Below are 18715 nucleotides of genomic sequence, written 5' to 3'. Positions count from 1 at the left end.
CTTACATACCAGAGGGGTACTCCAGAGGGGGAGCCATCAAGGGCTGGATATTAGGAGCTTATATAGGAAGAGCTTATGAGGTAATCAATTCTTCTACATGCTTCTGATACATGAGGAGTCATTTTGTTTTTTTACGATTTATTTATTGATTTGAATGTTATGAAGAGAGAGCTTCCATCTGGTCACAACAGACTGGGCTGGGCCAGGCCAATGCCAGAAGCTTCATCTGGGTCTCCCACATGGGTGCAGGGGCCCAAGGAACTGGGCCATCTCACTGCTTTCCTGGCACATTAGTTGGGATTGAGATTGGTAGTGGAGCAGCCAGAGCTTGTGAACTCGTGCCCAGATGGGCTTCTGGTGTTGCAGGTGGCAGCTTACCTGACTGTGCCACAATTCTGGAACCTGCTGTGTTTTTCTGTGCCTTTTGTGTAGCAGTGATGGTTCCTGGCCAGCTAACAAACATTACCATGTCCACCCCTTGGAAGATGTGACTAATTAGAAACACAGTTGACCTGAACAGTGAAGGCAGGTTATACCTAGCTCATCAGTTGCTAAGCACTTGAGACATGTTGCTTAGTGGTGTGCTCTGTTATGAAGCCAGAGTCCAGTTTCTCATCGGGTTATCTATGAGTGTGGGACCCATCATGTTCCCTATCAGTCTTTTCATTTTCAATGGGCAATGTCTTTTGTTTAATCAGTGAATGGCAGCTTTCACACGAACACCTGATTCCTTATTCCCACAGGGGTTCTTCCTAACTGCCTGTTAACCCTTCTAACTCCTGACACCAAGAGGTTGCAAAAAAGGACATTCATGATTGTTTGATAATGGCAATCACAAAACTCTGCCAGGGACACAACTCTACAGAAGCCATCATTGGAAAAAAAGAAACAATTAGTAGATACGACATCTATTGCCCTAACAGCCTATTCTTCCTGGTGTGTTTATGTTATTGTTTTATCCCAGATGAAAATAAGGATTGATAAAATTCAGAGATAGTCCACCAGGCTCCAACTATCTTTGGATCATCAAAAACCGCTACTCTCAAAGAGAAAAACTGTTTTTCAAATTTATTCACCTGGATCCCACCTTAAATGAGATCTGTTTTTTAAGGATATCTGTTATACATATGAACACTTCTAGTAAAGTAGTAAGACTACTTAGGGCTTAAATTCATTATATATTTTTATACACAAACTTTATGAACACACAATTCAACCAACAGGCAAACAAATGCCTTTGACCTGCTCTCCTCAAGAAGAAAACAAATACACATCAAAGCTTTCATTCCTAAAGCTCTCTCTTCAGGTCCACCCTGAACAGGAGTGTACAACAGGAGGGGAACCACCTGATTATGACCCACGATGGAAATGCTCTCCCTCCCTTCAAAATGAGGCAGGAAACCATATTTGGCCAAGGGTGCCAGTAGCCAGGGTGGTGCAGTAACATCCTATAGGAAGTTGGAATGCAGAGGGGCAGCCAGCTCACTATTACTGGACCTAAAGTTGTTCTTCTACCTAATGTACAGAGAAAAACCTCAGAAAATCACTGAGTTGTTTACCATATCTTTCTTTTTTTATGATACTCTTTATTTGAAAGTCAGAGTTACACAGAGAGAGAAGCAGAAGTAGAGAGAGAGAGAGAGAGAGAGATCCTCCATCTACTGGTTCACGCCCCAATTTGCCATGATGGCTAGTGCCTCGCTGATCCGAAGCCAGGAGCCAGGAGCTACTTCCAAGTCTTCCCATTTGGGTGCAGGGCCCAAGGACTTGGGCCATGTTCTATCTCTTTCCCAGGCCACAGCAGAGAGCTGGATCAGAAGAGGAACAGCCAGGTCTTGAACTGGTACCCATATGGGATGCTGGCCCTGCAGGCAGAGGTTTTACCTGCTATGCCACAATGCAGGCCCCATCATATCTTTCAACACATCACTCCACTTGGGCATATACATAGATGGCTCTTGCTACCCATTCTGCTTCCTGCTAGTGAGCAAAGGTTTGTTATGGACAGAGCCAAAAAAAAAAAAACACCAACCACTCAATGATGAGACCCCAGGCCCACTCTCAATCACGCAGCTTCCAGCCCAACCCTACAGCCTGGTTGGGACCCTACTGTAGATGGAGACATTGACAGAATCAGTAACCATAGGAGATGTGTGGGGAGCAATCCGGACTAGACTAAGTTACTCGAATTAGGACTTATTCTATGCATCTGCTCTCCCACAATATGGCGCTGGGAGAGAAGTAAACAGCTTCCGCACAGCTGCCTCCAGTTCAACTAATAAACTGTAGGACTTGCTCCTGATTGGAGGAGAGCAGCGTACTCAGCGTGTGGGCAGCCGAGTTAGGATTGGCGGAGGAGGACTATAAAGGAGGAGAGAGACGGCATGCACCGGGAACATCTATGGGGAACATCTAAGGGAACCCGTGCAGCCCCCGAGAAGGCCGGCCGGCGGTGTGCCGCTCCCCTGCGGAAGTGGGGAATGCGGCCAGGGGGAACTGCCCTTCCACGGAGGTGGAAGGGATAGTAGCCAACCCGGGAAGAACCAGCAGCAAACCCGGGGAGGGCCGAGCAGACGAGAGAACAGCACAGGGTCCTGTGTCGTTCCTCCACGAAGACGGGGAGCGACATAATGGTGCCGTGACTCGGATAGGAAACCTGACTCGGATAGGAAACCTAGCTCGGATAGGAAACCTAGCTCGGATAGGAAACCTAGGACGGATAGGAAACTTAGGAGGGAAGAAACGGGAAGAACTGGGAAAATACCGGAGAGAGAGACTAGCAAACAGCCTAGGGAAAAGCCGGACGAAAAGGGTGCCGGAAGAAGCTATTGAAAGCCTAGGCATAGATTCGGATACGGACTACGGGGGGAAGCTGGGAGAAATCTTTAAGGTCGAAAGCGAAAGTGAAAGCTAGAACAAACAGACTCGGATGCGGACTGTGGGGAGAGGCCAGGAGAAATGAGGGAGGAATATCGTTGGAGGAAAGCTTGGGGAAACATACCGGGTAGAGAAAAACGTTAGGGAAATTGAAGCTGCGGGGGGCAGGCCGAGGCGGAAACGGAAGCCACTTTGGGGTTCTCAAGTTAGCCCGGGAATAGGGGGCGAAAAGTTGAAACCAGAAGCTGAAACGTGAGCCAGGTTGGGATCCGTCTGATTAGCCCGGGGAGCAAAGGACGGGAAGCCAAACCGTGGGGCGGAGACGTACGCTGGGTTGAATTCGCCAGGCTAGCCCGGGGAACTTAGATTGAATGCTAATGGCGGAGACGCAAGCTACGCTGTGTTACTCGCGGAAGCCGCCGCGTGCAGAGAGAGCACGGGGCGTGAATAGATAGGGAACGGGGCTGGCGTAGGCCGTGGTTCAGACGCGAAAGGGTTAAGCGTGGAGACCGCGGAGTGCACGAAGCCGAGCCGCGCAAAGCCGGGAAGCTGCGCAGATGAGAGAGGCGCGCGGGCTGAAGCGGCGCAGAGCCGGGAACCCGCCGGCGGGGCGAGGTGCCGGAAAGCCGCAGGGATAAGAGAAACAGAGGTTTAGAAGTAAAAGAGAAATAGGAATGCTGGAAGATAGAAGTAAAATGGGAGAAATAGGAATGCCCGGAGATAGAGAAATAGAGAAATAAAAAGGCCTCCCTACAACACTGCAATGTGAGAGCTTGGATTCGGTCTGCCTAATCAAGTGAAGCGATGAGCACCTGCGGGCAGCTAGCAGCTTATGCGCCGCAGGTCACCGAAGACAGGCACGAATTAACATCAGTAAGGCTTCCCCACAATAGCGCAATTAGAAGGCTTGGATTCGGTCTGCCTGATTTAAGGCGGTAAGCGCCAGCAAGCAGCTCGACCAAAGCATGAGCTGCAGGTCACCGAAGATAGGCACAAACCAACACTAATAAGTCTCCCCCACAATACGGCAATGAGAAGGCTTGGATTCGGTTTGCCTGATAGAGCTTGTAAGTCCCCTGCAGGCAGAGCAGAGCATGCGCTGCAGGGCACCGAACACAGGCACGCATCAGCGCCTAAAAACCTCCTCACAACATGGCGAAGAGAGGACCCGGATTCGGTTTTCCTGATTGATAGGACTTGTAAGAGCCTGTGGCAACTCTAGCAAGTAGAGCAGAGTGTGTGCCGCGGGACACCGAAGACAGGCGCGTATCAACGCCAAAAATAAAAAGAAAGGGGGATCTGTGGGGAGCAATCCGGACTAGACTAAGTTACTCGAATTAGGACTTATTCTATGCATCTGCTCTCCCACAATATGGCGCTGGGAGAGAAGTAAACAGCTTCCGCACAGCTGCCTCCAGTTCAACTAATAAACTGTAGGACTTGCTCCTGATTGGAGGAGAGCAGCGTACTCAGCGTGTGGGCAGCCGAGTTAGGATTGGCGGAGGAGGACTATAAAGGAGGAGAGAGACGGCATGCACCGGGAACATCTATGGGGAACATCTAAGGGAACCCGTGCAGCCCCCGAGAAGGCCGGCCGGCGGTGTGCCGCTCCCCTGCGGAAGTGGGGAATGCGGCCAGGGGGAACTGCCCTTCCACGGAGGTGGAAGGGATAGTAGCCAACCCGGGAAGAACCAGCAGCAAACCCGGGGAGGGCCGAGCAGACGAGAGAACAGCGCAGGGTCCTGTGTCGTTCCTCCACGAAGACGGGGAGCGACAAGATGCTTCCTGGCTGGCCTTGGACATGGGGATCATTTGGTCACCAGAAGGATAATTAGGCAAATGCCAGGCTGTCCCTCAGATAATCTAAAGGTGAAGCTCCAGGCTGTGTGCACTCTGAGTCCTGCCACTCTCCTGCCTATCCATGAAAATGCGTTCATTCATCTGGACTGTCTGCAAATATTTGAGACTGTTTCTCCAGCAAAATGGACCTGTTGGAGCAGCCCCTGCCAAGACGACTAGGCCCTCTTCTCCTAATGGAGCCAGGGTATTGGTAATGGGCAATGGAGGGCTGGGTGAGCAGCCACCAAGGACTGCAGCCCAGACGGCTGAGCTGCTCACTCTGACAAGAGCTCTCCAGCTCCCAAAAGGAAAGAAGGTAAATATTGGCACAGACACCAGACAAGGTAAATATTGGCACAGACACCAGACGTGTCTCCAGTTGTGCAGGCTCTTGGTGCTATCTGGAAGGAAAGGGGGCTCCTGACAACAGGGATAAGGATGCTAAGTACGAAGCTGAGATGCTGACCCTGTGGAGGCAGTGGCAGAGCCAGAACAGGTGGCTACAAGCCACTGTCCTAGTCACCAGTTGGTGGACACTTAACATTTCTGCAGGAAACCAGGCTGCCCTTCTGGCTGCCAATGCCACAGCTCAAGGGAATGCTTTCTCAGCAGGCAAAAGTATTATCTGACCCGAGGAGGCTAAGGTGTTAATCTCTCCACATTCATAGTTCTTGACCTTTCTTCTCAGCTGGGAGGACTGTAATTCAGCAAAGTCCATCCCCACAGGACAGCTGGGGAATTCCTGCTTCAAGTCTGCAACTAGGGTTCCTCCCGGTTGGATACCATGATTCCTAACTCATCTCCCCATCCAGGAACCTTGGCGGGAACTTCAAAATGGCATGAAACAACAGAATTAAAAGATGTTTACTTTGATGTAAAAGCAAATTTAGAAAAATCATGCTAGATTTTTTAATAACACACACTTTCCATGAACTTTTTGAAGATTCCATCAGATACACAGATTTCAAAATTTTTTACTACACCCATCTTTTTATTTCATTTTTTCCCTGTACTTTTTGAAATACTCTTATTCTATCTCTAAATGACATGGTTCTAGCTTTTTTTTATATTTATGTATTTATTTGAATGGTAGGGTCACAGAGAGAGGGAAAGACACAGATCTTCCACCTCCTGGTTCACTCCCCGATTGGCTGTAGAGCAGTGGCTGGGCCAGGCTGAAGCCAGCAGCTTCATCTGGGTCTCCCATGGAGGACATTGGATGGAAATCGACCTTGCTATGGGTCTTCATGGCCAACGATAATTATTTCAACAACTTGTGTGACCCTCTTCATTCTACCTTTAAAAATCCTCTCTAGCCAGCGCCACGGCTCACTAGACTAATCCTCCGCCTGTGGCGTCAGCACCCCGGGTTCTTGTCCTGGTTGGGGCGCTGGTTGTTTCTCTTCCAGTCCAGCTTTCTGCTGTGGCCCGTGAAGGCAGTGGAGGATGGCCCAAGTGCTTGGGCCCTGCACCCGCATGGGAGACCAGGAGGAAACACCTGGCTCCTGGCTTCCGATCGACACAGCATGCCAGCTGTGTCTCTCTTTCTGTCTCTCTCTGTCTAACTCTACCTGGGAAAAAAAAAAAAAAAAAAACCCTGTCTCAGGGCGGGTGGGCACCGGTTCAAGTCCTGTCTGCTCCACTTCCAATCCAGCTCTCTGCTATGGCCTGGGAAAGCAGTAGAATGTGGTCCACATCCTTGTGCCCCTGCACCTGCATGGGAAGACCCAGAAGAAGCTCCTGGCTACTGGCTCCTGGCTCCTGATCAGTGCAGCTCCGGCAGTTGCAGGCAATTGGGGAGTGAACCAGAGGATGGAAGACCTCTGACTCTCCTTCTCCCTGTGTAATTCTGATTTTGAAATAAATAAACAAGTCTTTAAAAAAAAAAAAAAAAACAAAAACAAAAAAACCCTGTCTCCCTCTGCCTCCTAAACAGGCCCATAGCTCACTACTGGCACAGGAATCCCAAATCACAGTGCCTGTTATTACTGATAAAGCTCTTTGTTTTGGGAGCCATTCTCTGCCATTGTTTGGGTTGACAGCCCAAATACAGCTCTTGAGCCCCAAGGAAGCATGTGTGATTCACGAGGAATGAACTTACACATACTACCTCACTCAGCCAAGGGCAAATGAGCAGTCTTTTACCTTGGGGGACAAACAAGAAATTTTGCTCAAAGTTCAAATACCCAATGGGTACCTGAAAAACCATCCTAATGGCCAGCAGAGCAATTGGTGACATATGCTTTAAATTTTCTGTAAGGCAACATTTCTGCAGCCTGCCCTGTGACACAGAACATGAGGTCCCTAATCACGCAACTGTCTCTTTCCTACAGCTGGACCCCAAATATGTTTGAAGGGCATTTTGTTCTACCCTGTGGGTGTCTCCAGCCCACCTAGGGGCAGAGCGGGGTGGCCCTGAATGCAGGCACATAGTCATTGCCAGCTACCCAACTTGCGTGAGGGAATGTTCCAGAAGAAAATGTTAATCTAACCTCCAAACACAAGCTCTTTAATTTTCAGAAAAGAATGTTCTCCTCACTGAGCTCAGATGACTGCGGGTGCCCGCAGCTCTGTCATGAACTGTCACAGAGAGTGTGCCTTGGCCAGTACTTGCCACAAACAAGAATAGGGACAGCACGTGCCGAGGGCTCTCTAACGTTCTCTCCTTTAGGGACACCCAGAGAACAAGCACTTCACCAGGCTGATTGCAAGTCTCCCACTCTTAGACATCTACCAACTATGGGTATTCACTGGAGCTGTGGGACAACCCCATCAGCCCACACAATGTGAAAAATCCACAAAACTGCCACCACAGAGATGTTGCTGAGTGGACGGATCACCATGTCACACCCTATCACAGATGTCTTTCCTGTGAGCATCCAACATAGCTACCTCCATCAGGTCTAGGCTCCAGGAACACCTGCCCTTCTGCTGAGGAGACAAACACTAAGAGATCTGGCCCAGCAACCACAACCAGCCTGCCAGCCGCTGGAAAGATGATCCCACTTGTGGCTCACCTCTGACAAGTGTGCAAGACTTTTACCTGTGTCTCTTACATGTCCTCCTTATTCCTGGCTTCATCTTACTTTTCTATCCTCATTCCCCTTTTTCCCTTTTTAATTTTATTTCAACATGTTGTCATTTCTATAATCCACCTGCATTTATTTTTACAAGGTGAAATACATGTATATAGGGAAGCTACAAGGTAACAAGCCCAACACACAGCAATCAATATGTTCACTGAGAAAACAAAGCCAACCTCTTAAGAATCACCTCTGCTTTTGGCACACCCTTCACATGAGGGGAAGGGGAGTTGAATCCCAGATCTTACCTGGGAAACGAGCAGGTGCTAAGTTTTTATCTTCAAACTTCCTGTCTTTCAGCCACTTCTGTAGATCTATAAATTCAGACTTGTAGCTCTCATTCACTAGTCAGGAAAGGACAGAACAAATGGGGATTAAATCACTGTACAATTAGATGCCCTTTTCAAAAGGCCACCCCTGATGAAGCCTACCTGACAGAGAAGAAAATCACCACATTTTCACAAAAAGCACAAACAGTGTGAACTAAAATAGTAAATAACAGAAGCACCTTAACAGATGCAGGGAAAACTGTTGGTAAAATCTAACAGAAAACCCTCAGCAAACCAAGGCGGAGAACTTCTTGAACCTGGTAAAGAATACCTAACAAAAGACAGGGGTGAGCCTTAGTCTAGCAGTATAGAGAGCATTCTTGGATCCAGCTCCTCACTCCAACTTCCTGCTAACTCGCACCCTGGTAGGCAGTGCTGATGGCTCAGGAAGCTGAGCTCCCACCATCCTCACAGGAGACACAGACTGAGTTCCCGATACTCAGCCTCAGGCAGCGGTGTGGCCAACTTCAGCCACTGTGGACACTGGGGACAGAACTGGCAGATGGGAATGTGTGCTCCCACTCTCTCTTTGCCTCCCTGTCAGTATGTTTAACTATGACACATCTAACTGTGGCAAACTAGTGCTTTCCCCCAGACACCTGGAACTACATAAGGATACCTGGGCCCCTGCATTTATTCAACATAGTACTCACAGTTTACCTAGTGCAATAAGGCAAAAAATAAACAAATAAAAGGCATCCAGGGGCTGGTGCTGTGGTGTAGAGGGTTAAGCCAATGCCTGCATGGCCAGCATCTCATATGGGCACCAGTTCAAGTCCCAGCTGCTCCACTTCAAATGCAGCTCTCTGCTATGGCCTGGGAAAGCAGTGGAAGATGGCCCGAGTGCTTGGACCCCTGCACCCATGCAGGAAATCCGAATGAAGCTCCTGGCTCCTGGCTTCAGTCTGCACCAGCCATGGCCATGGCAGCCATTTGGGGAGTGAACCATTGATGGACGGCTTCTCTCTCTCTGCCTCTGCCTCTCCCTCTCTGTAACTCTGCCTTTCAAATAAATAAAAACGCTTTATCTAGAACATTCTCTAGGACTTTCAGATCCGCACCAAATTGGCTTACAGGGCCGGTGCTGTGGTGTAGCGGGTAGAGCCGCCACCTGCAGTGCCAACATCCCATATGGGTGCCATTTCCAGTCCCGGCTACTCCACTTCGGACCAGCTCCCTGCTGTGGCCTGGGAAAGCAGTAGAAGATGGCCCAAGTCCTGGGCCCTGCACCCACGTGGGAGACCAAGGGGAGGCTCCTGATCGGCGCAGCTCCATCCGTTGTGGCCATTTGGGGAGTGAACCAACCAGTGGATGAAAGACCTCTCTCTGCCTCTCCTCCTCTCTCTGTGTAACGTGTAACTCTGACTTTCAAGTAAATAAATAAATCTTTAAAAAAATCTTTATTTTAAAAAAAAAGCATCCCAGTATCCGAGTGGAAAGAAAGCAAACCTGTCTTTGATCAGAAAACATACACACTTATGCAGCCAAACTGATGGAATACTTAAGCAGCTACCAAACTTGAAAGAATACAGCAAGGTCACAGGATACAAAACTGACACAGAAAAAAATAGCATTTTTTTTAACTAGCAAGAAATACAACGTAAAATTTTTAAATAGCATCATTTGTAATATATGAATTACCTGGTTTTTGTGGGTGGTTTTGCTCAGTAGGTACACAAAACATAAAATCTGTTAATAGTATCCTGGGTAAAAATTAATTACCTGATCTTGTTGGTGGATTTGTTCAGTAAGAGTGTGAGTTTGCGGATGTTTTAGCGTCTAGCCCAGCGCGCCGGGGCGGGACTCGCTAAATGCACGACTTGGAAAGGAGGCGACTGTACTGCGGCGCACAGAACACCGCCGGGACTGCCCAACCTGCCGTCTCACTCACATCTTTCTCCCACGCAAGAACTACAAACTGAGGGAACCTCGCAGCCGGCCGCACTCCCGTCACCTCGGCAACGGAAGCCCTTCCGGTTCCCCTCAGCGCCGGAAACGGCCTCAAAGATGGCGTCGGCGGTGGGCGGGGCGGAGCGTCCCGAGGCGCATGCGCAGTTCCCTCAGGCTCGCCGAGGCGGGACCGCGAGTCCTGTGGGCCGCGAGCCCTCGCTGGTACCCGGCCCGCGTCCCGGGTTCCCTACGCCCTGCCTCGCGCCTTCCCGCCTGGCGGGACCGGCCAGGACCAGGCCCGCTCCACCTCGCCGTTTCTGCCTCGTCCCGGAGCCGGCCTTACGGGACGCTGAATTTCTCTGTTTCCGACAAAATTCAGCGTCCGCCCTCCCTCCCCGCCACGCTCGGGGCTGTGCTTGCGGACTCGATTCCGAAGAGTGAGCATTGAAGGGGTCGCAGGAGCCTGGCCAGCACGGCCAGGGCACCGCGGGCACCGTGAACCGCCTTGATGGCCCGGGTTCTCCCCGGAGCCCCGGTGCTTCCACGAGAAAGCAAACCGCGCGACACCTGCCCAGCGTTCCTAAAACACGCTTTTCCGTCGCTACAAAATAAAATCTACAGGCTTGTCGTAAACCAGAGGAAGCTGGAGTGTCCACAGCTCCCTTGTAACAAATGCAGCACAGCACGAAGATGAGGCTAACGGGGGAACTGGGGGTGAAAGGCGCTACATTCGCAACTTTTCAGTAAAACTATTCTGAAATTCAAGTTTTTAAAGGTCTGCTGGTTAAGACGCCTGCATAATAAGGTGCCAACACCTCCGAGTTGCCAGGGCTGATGACTGGCTCCGGTGCCCAAGTCCAGGTTCCCGCCCATGGCTTAAGGGGCTGCCTCCCTGCCTCCCAAGTGCCTGACCTGGATGAGTTCCAGGTGCTGGTTCTACTGGACTCCACACCTTTGTGGGCATTTGGGGGAGTGAACCGCTGGATAGAAATTGCTGTGGCTCACTCTCTCCCAACAAATCAATAAATACAAATTAAATAAAAAGGCAGTCCTAGAAATAGATGCTTTCAAACTTGGAGATGTTAAAAAATAACTGTTGGGCACCAAAAAATATGTGGATCCCCGCAGAGACCCCCAGAGAGTCGATCACACCAAACTGCAAAAGCAAGGTTTATTCTGGAGTACAAGCCGCAACAGGGACCCCATCCGAACAAGCGACACAGCCGAGGAAGGAGTGAGGCCCCAGTGTTTGTTAGGGAGAGTTTTTAAAGGAAAAAAGGGCTACATCAGCAGGAAAAAAGAGTTACATACAGCACGGAAGCTCTGGGCACAGGGAGTTACTTTGTTCAGCGATCTCTACTGTGCTGTCCTTGGTCTGCCGAGCTAGCTGTCCCTGGTGAGCTTTGATATCTCCGGAATGCCTGAATGCCTGCTTTTACAAGGACCCGGGTCTGCTATGGGAAACGGAGGCTGCCTTTTTTATTGTTTTAAAAATGGAGTCACTTTCGTTCTTCATAACATTTTGGGCATGTTAAAATTTTTCAGACTTTGAGCAGAAATCGGGAATTGGGCAGCTTCAAACCAAAAGTAGCTTGGGTATCCTCCAAAAAGACACTAAGGGAAGCTTTTCATAGGGTGAATACAGACACAGAACAGAGAAATTATTTTCAGCAAAAGAAAGTGTGAACCAAGTATTCCCTTGGGAAGCACAAGACCAGCTGTGTTTGGCTGAGTTGAAGTCTCACCTTCTTTTCAATTCTAGTTAGTTTTTAGTTTATTTACATAGGAACCTTGTTTAGTTTATTTATATGGGCTCTTATCGTTTACCACATCACACTTTGTAATTGCTTTGAAGTTACTTCATTTCTACAAATTGAAGACTTGTGGCAACCCTGCATCAAGTGTCCAGGAGCACCATTCTCCCATCAGCAGGGGTTCACTTTAGGTCTCTATCACATGTGATAATCTCACAATATTCTAAAGCTTTTCATTATTTTATCATGCTGATCTGTGATCTCTGCTCTGATGTAAGTATTTGTTGCAATTGTTTTGTGATATCATGCAACCTGGCAACCTTAATCAATGAATGTTATATGTATTTTTTAAGATTTTCTTTATTAATTTGAGAGGTAGAGTTACAGACAGTGAAAGAGAGAGACAGAGAGAAAGGCTTTCCATCCACTGGTTCAGTCCCCAAATGGCTGCAACAGTCAGAGTTGTGCTGATCCAAAGCCAGGAGCCAGAATCTTCTTCCGGACTCCCGCATGGGTGCAGGGGCCCAAGAACTTGAGCCATCTTCCACTGCTTTCCCAGGCCATTAGCAGAGAGCTGGGTCGGAAGTGGAGCAGCCGGGACTCGAACTGGCACCCATATGGGATGCCGGCGCCGCAGATGGAGGATTAACCTATTGCGCCACAGCACCGGCCCCTGTATGTATTTTTTTTTTTTTGACAGGCAGAGTGGACAGTGAGAGAGAGAGACAGAGAGAAAGGTCTTCCTTTGCCGTTGGTTCACCCTCCAATGGCCGCCGCGGCCGCCCGGTGCACCGCGCTGATCCGATGGCAGGAGCCAGGTGCCTCTCCTGGTCTCCCATGGGGTGCAGGGCCCAAGCACTTGGGCCATCCTCCACTGCACTCCCGGGCCACAACAGAGAGCTGGCCTGGAAGAGGGGCAACCAGGACAGAATCCGGCACCCTGACCGGACTAGAACCCGGTGTGCCTGCGCCACAAGGCGGAGGATTAGCCTAGTGAGCCGGAGCGCCAGCCTCCTGTATGTATTCTAACTGCTGTCCTGATCAACTAGCTACTCACCCATCTCTTTCCCTCTCTTTGGGCATCCCTACTCCCTGAGACACAATGACATTAGGTCAGTTAATAACCCCCCAATAGACTCTGAGTGTTCAGGTGAAGAAAGCAGTCATACATCTCTCACTTTAAATCAACAGCTGAGTGAAGAAGACCTGACAAAAGATGACACAGATCAAAACTCAGGCTCTTGGGGACCTGCGGTGTGGCTTAGTAGGCTAAGCCTCAACCTACAGCGCTGGCATCCCTTATGGGTGCCGATTCCTGTACTGGCTGCTCCTCTTCCTATCCAGCTCTCTGCTTATGGCATGGAAAAGCAGCCTAAGGTGGCTCAAGTGCTTGGGCCCCTGCACCTGCCTGGGAGACCTGGAGGAGGCTCCTGGCTCCTGGTTTCAGATCAACCCAGCTCCAGCCACCGTGGTCATTTGGGGAGTGAATCAACAGATGGAAGACCTTTCTCTGTCTCTCCCTCTCTGTGTAATTCTACCTGTCAAATAAAAGAAAAGAAAATAAATAAATAAATAAAATTAAATTAAAATTAAAAAAAAAAACCTCTTGCACTGAAAAGTTAGCCAAGGTTCGAATGCAAAGGAAGGAAATTAAATGCAGTTTTCCAGTGAACACACAAATGGATGATAAGAAGGCAAAACAGCCTCACTGCTGGTGTGGAGAAAGATGAGTGGTCCGGATAGAAGATCAGCCCCACCACAGCATTCTGTTAAAGCAAAGCCTAAGCCAGAGCAAAGCCTTAACTGTGCTCAAGTCTATGCAGGATAAGAGAGATGAGACAACTGCAGAAGAAACGTTTGAAGCTAGCAGAGGTTTTGTGATGAGGCTGAAGGAAAGAAGCAATCGCTGTGACCTAAAAGTACAAAATGCAGCAGCAAGTCCCGGCGTAGAAGCTGCAGCCAGCCACCCAGAAGAGCTAGCTAAGATCACCGATGAAGGCGGCTACACCAAAGAACAGAGTTTGGGTGCAGAACTAAGCAGCCTTATATTGGAAGATGCCATCTGGGACCTGCACAGCTCGAGAGGAAAAGTCAACACCGGACAACTGCTTCCAGAACTTCCAGGGAGAGGCTGGCTCGCTTGTGTGGGGCTAAGGTCAGTGGCCAAAGGTAATGCTCATTTACCACTCCGGAAAGTTCTAGGTTTTTTTTTTTTTTTTTTTTTTTGACAGGCAGAGTGGTTAGAGAGAGAGACAGAGAGAAAGGTCTTCCTTTGCCGTTGGTTCACCCTCCAGTGGCCGCCGCGGCCGGCGCACCACGCTGATCCGATGGCAGGAGCCAGGTGCTTCTCCTGGTCTCCCATGGGGTGCAGGGCCCAAGTACTTGGGCCATCCTCCGCTGCACTCCCTGGCCACAGCAGAGAGCCGGCCTGGAAGAGGGGCAACTGGGACAGAATCCAGCGCCCCGACCGGGACTAGAACCCGGTGTGCCGGTGCCGCAAGGTGGAGGATTAGCCTATTGAGCCGCGGGCGCCGGCCAGTTCTGGGGTTTTAAAGAATTATACTAAATCTATTCTGCCCATGTTCTATAGATGAAACAACAAAGCCTACATGGCAAGACATCTGTTTACAACGTGGTTTATTGAATATTGTTTTTAAAGATTTATTTATTCATTTGAAAGGCAATGTTACAGAGAGGCAGAGGAGGGGAGAGAAAGAGGTGCTTCATCCACTCGTTCACTCCCCAAATGGCTGCAATGACTGGAGCTGGGATGATCTGAAGCCAGGAGCCAGGAGCTTCTTCTAGGTCTCCCACATGGGTGCAGGGTCTCAAGGATTCGGGCCATCTTATACTGCTTTCCTAGGCACATTAGTGACAAAGGCAGGCAGATAGGCTCAAATTGATTCCATCTGTAAGCTGGAGACCACACCTTCATCCTGCCCCCTTTGGTGATCTTATGCCCCTACCTGCTCTCACCTGTACACCCACCTGCCAATCAGACTATGTAAACATTCCCCTTTTTAAGTGAATAAAAGGCCTGGAGCATGGTGGGCCTCTCCCTTATTGTCCTGTGCCTTTACCCATGCAGCCTCTTGGCCACCTCTCTGCCTTTGCTTTCCTGCCCATGCTAAGCTCCCTGTGGCTGCTTATAACCATAGGCCTCGCTCCGCGTGGCTCCCAGCCCGCTCTCTGCCTGGTGTGGACCCAGCTTGTGCTTCCAGACTTCCTTCTCCCCTAAATAAAGCCCTCACTTTCCTGTGCATTCCTTTCACTGAATAACTGTTTTTTAAAAAAAATTACCATGTCACCTGGTTTATTTTAAGCTGATATTCAGAATTCTTCTCTGAATAGATAGCAAGAACCCACCAAAATCATTAATATCTAAAAATTATTAATAAGGCCAGCTGATATCATTAGCAGGGAGCTGCTAGGACTTCAACTGGCACCTCATGGGATGCCAGCACTGCGGGCAGTTTATTTATGTTCTACACCACACTGCCAGCCCCTTTACTGAACATTTTGAGCCCACTGTTGAGAACTACTGCTTAGGAAAAAAAAAAAAATCCTTTCAAAACACTACTACTAATTGGCAATGGATGGGGCCGGTGCCGTGGCTCACTTGGTTAATCCTCCGCCTGGGGCTCCGGCATCCCCTGTGGGCACTGGTTCTAGTCCTGGTTGCTCCTCTTCCAGTCCAGCTCTCTGCTGTGGCCCAGGAAGGCAGTGGAGGAAGGCCCAAGTGCCTGGGCTCCTGAACCCACATGGGAGCCCAGGAAGGGGTGCCTGGCTCCTGGCTTTGGATCAGCGCAGCACCAGCCATGGCGGCCATTTGGGGAGTGAACCAATGGAAGGAAGCCCTTTCTCTCTGTCTCTCTCTCTCTCACTGTCTATAACTCTACCTGTCAAATAATAATAAAAAAAAATGGCAGTGGACCTGATCATTCAAGAGCTCTGGTTAATGTTGTTTTCGTGCTGTTCATACGACATTCTGCAGCCCATGAAATTCATATTGTTATGTCTGCTAATACAGCAGCCACATTACAGTCAATGCATTAAGGGGTAATTGCAACTTTTTTTTAAATTGCAACTATTATTTTTTTAATTTATTTGACAGACAGAGTTAGATAGTGAGAGAGACAGAGAGAATGGTCTTCCTTCCGTTGGTTCACCCCCCAAAAGGCTGCTATGGCCGGTGCTGTGCCAATCCAAAGCCAGGAACCAGGTGCTTCCTCCTGGGCTCCCATGCAAGGTGGAGGATTAACTAAGTGAGCCACGGCACTAGCTCCCAAATTGCAACTATTATTTAAAGTATTATCATTTTAAAAACATATTTTGTAAAGTTACAACTGCTATAGATGGTGATTCCTATGATGGGTCTGGGCAAAATAAGTTGAAATCTTCTAGAAAGATTTCCCATTCTAGATGCCATTGAAGTGAGCTTTGGCCTGACCTGAGTCACTCTATTTTGCCTCTGATCTCTAATCACTCTGTTTGTCCTCTTTTTCTAATCAATTGCACAACTACTATGTACTCAAAAATTAGCCTTGTAAAAATGTTATTCATAAGGATTGTTTACATTAAGTGCTAGGAAAATGGGTTCAGTGCCCCCTCAGAGATAAGCGTAACCTTGCTTGTTCTGGCTTCTGTAACGAATGCTTGGCTTTGGATTAACTCCCAACAGGATGTGGTTTTTGCCTTTATAAGCTTACCCTGAGCTCTGTAGGGGCTGCATGATTTGGAGAGCACATGCCCCCACCCCATCTCTCCTCCCTCCCTCCCCCCTATCCCCTACTCCCCATCCAGTGCAGCCACCAGCTTTGATGACTTTGCTGATCTCAGAAGTAGACTCCATAATTCAGCCACGAGACTTTGGCAGAATGTAACACCGTTAAAATCATTCCTGACTGATGGGAGGAAGTCAGAATATCAATATTAACAGGTATTTGGAAAAATGCTGATTTCAGCCCTCACACATAACTTTGAGGAACTGAATACTTTATTGAAGGAAGTAACAGCAGAAGTGGTAGATGGGCCAGCACTGTGGCATAGTGGGCAAACCTCTGCCTACAGTGCCAGCATCCCATATGGGCGCTGGTTCAAGTCCCAGCTGCTCCTCTTCCAATCCAGCTCTCTGTTATGGCCTGGGAAGGCAGTAGAAAATGGCTCTGCACCTGCATGGGAGACCTGGAAGAAGCTCCTGCTTCCTGGCTTCGGATTGGCCCAGGTCCAATTTCTCTATCTCTCCCTCTCTCTGTAACTCTACCTCTCAAATAAATAAATAAAATCTTTAAAGAAGAAACTTGGAATTAAAATGGGAACCTGAAGATATGGCTGAATTGCTGCAATTCTATTGGATGAGAAGTTGCTTCTTACAGATGAACCACGAGAATGATTTCCTGACGTAGAATTACTCCTGCTGAAGATGCTGTGAACATTACTAGAATGATTACACATGATTTAGACTATTACAGAAACTTAGTTGATAAAGCAATGGCAGAACTTGGGAAGACTGAGTCCAGTTCTAAGAGAAGTTCTGCACTGGGCGAAATGCTGTCAAGCAGCACTGGATGCTACAGGGAAATCTTATTGATGTCTTAAGAAGCTGCCACACCCACTCCAATCTTCAACAAGCACCACCTCGACCAATCAGAAGTCAACAACAAGGAGGCAGGACCCTCCACCAGCAAAACCTCATGACTGGCTGAAGGCTCAGATGAATCCTTTAGTGTTTTTTTTTTTTTTGATTATTTGTTTCATTGCCATAAAGTATTTTTATTTTTTAAGATTTATTTGTTTGAACCATAGAGTTAGAGAGACAGAGAGAGATTTTCCATCTGCTAGTTCACTCCCCCAAATGGCCTCAGCAGCTGGGGCTGTGCTAGGCTGAAGTCAATAGCCAGGGGCTTCTTCCATGTTTCCCGAGTGGATGCAGGGGACCATGGACTTGCGCTATCTTCCGCTGCTTTCCCAGGTGCATTAGTAGGAGCTGGATCAAACGTGGAGCAGCTGGGACTTGAACTGGGGCCCATATGGGATGCTGGCATTGTAGGCCATGGTTTAATGACCTGTGCCACAGTGCCCACCCCACAATAAAGTATTTTTTAAGTATGGTATAAACGTTGCTTTTTTTAGACATAATGCTATTTTACATACTTAAAAAACGATAGTGTAAATATAGCTTTCATAGGCACTGGGAAAACAAAATTTCATGAGACTTGTTTTGTTGTGATAATCACTATTGTGATGGTCTGGAACTAAAATGCCTCCAAGTCACCCCCCTGTGCCTCCAAATGTAAAAGTGGAAATTTGGTACGGTAGCTAAGAGCCCACTTCAGATGCCAGCATCCTGCATTGGAGTGCTTGCTTTGAGCCCTGGCTCCACTCCAGAAATGTGCACTGTGGGAGGCAGCAGAAGTAGTTGAGACCCTGCCACCAGGTGGGCGACGCAGATGCCTCCGTCTGGCCCGGCCCTGGCTGTTGTGGGCATTTGGGGAGTGACCCAGATCCAATGTAATGTGTCTACCTTTCAAATAAAATAAAAGTAAATAATTTTTAAAAAAACTACTTAAGCACTAACATAGTTTCTAATAACTCAGGGCTGTGTCCCTAGGATGACCCTGTTCCCTCCATTTAAGTGCCTTCCTAAGAATGTTCAAAGCTGCCAAAAACAAACAAACAAACAAACAAAAAAAAAAACTCATTCTAGCCAACATCTAACATTAGGCCCCTGACCACATTTTCTTAAAGCATTAACTAAAAAAGTCTTACAGATGTGAATTTTTCCTCTGTCCCTTTAAGATGTGCATTTGCTTCAGGAGAGTTTTTCTCAAAGACTTCATTAAATACAGTGGAAATTTGATCAATGTATGAATTAACAAACCACATGCTTTGTTGCTATACAAGGAGAACTTTTCTTATGTCCAACATGCTCAAAGAGGGAGAG

At 48.5% G+C, this 18715-nt stretch overlaps 1 protein-coding gene across 23 annotated transcripts in view; it reads right to left on the bottom strand.

Annotated features, from left to right (window-relative positions):
- The window catches only part of SETD4 (SET domain containing 4), a 109681-nt gene that overhangs the window by 86348 nt on the left and 4618 nt on the right, over window positions 1–18715 (bottom strand). For 8 of the 23 annotated variants that reach the window (XR_011387700.1, XR_011387696.1, XR_011387703.1 and 5 more), the window contains exons 1-2: window positions 9851–10192; window positions 8048–8143 (exon numbers count right to left, since the gene is read on the bottom strand). The exons of 1 other annotated variant lie outside the window; for it this stretch is intronic. Coding sequence is in view for 2 of the 22 variants with exons in the window: in XM_070071858.1 (XP_069927959.1) it covers window positions 8048–8143 (96 nt within the window). In the remaining 20 variants the exon portion in view is untranslated. Of the gene's footprint in view, window positions 1–8047; window positions 9430–9769; window positions 10193–18715 lie in introns of those variants that run through there. 14 more of the 23 variants (XR_007914537.2, XR_007914538.2, XR_007914536.2 and 11 more) reach the window with 7 other exon arrangements.

This window comes from Oryctolagus cuniculus, chromosome 4, assembly GCF_964237555.1.
Source record: "Oryctolagus cuniculus chromosome 4, mOryCun1.1, whole genome shotgun sequence".
NCBI classification, from domain to species: Eukaryota; Metazoa; Chordata; class Mammalia; order Lagomorpha; family Leporidae; genus Oryctolagus; species Oryctolagus cuniculus.
Note: the sequence above shows the minus strand (reverse complement) of the source record. Positions and strands in the feature narration are given on the sequence as shown.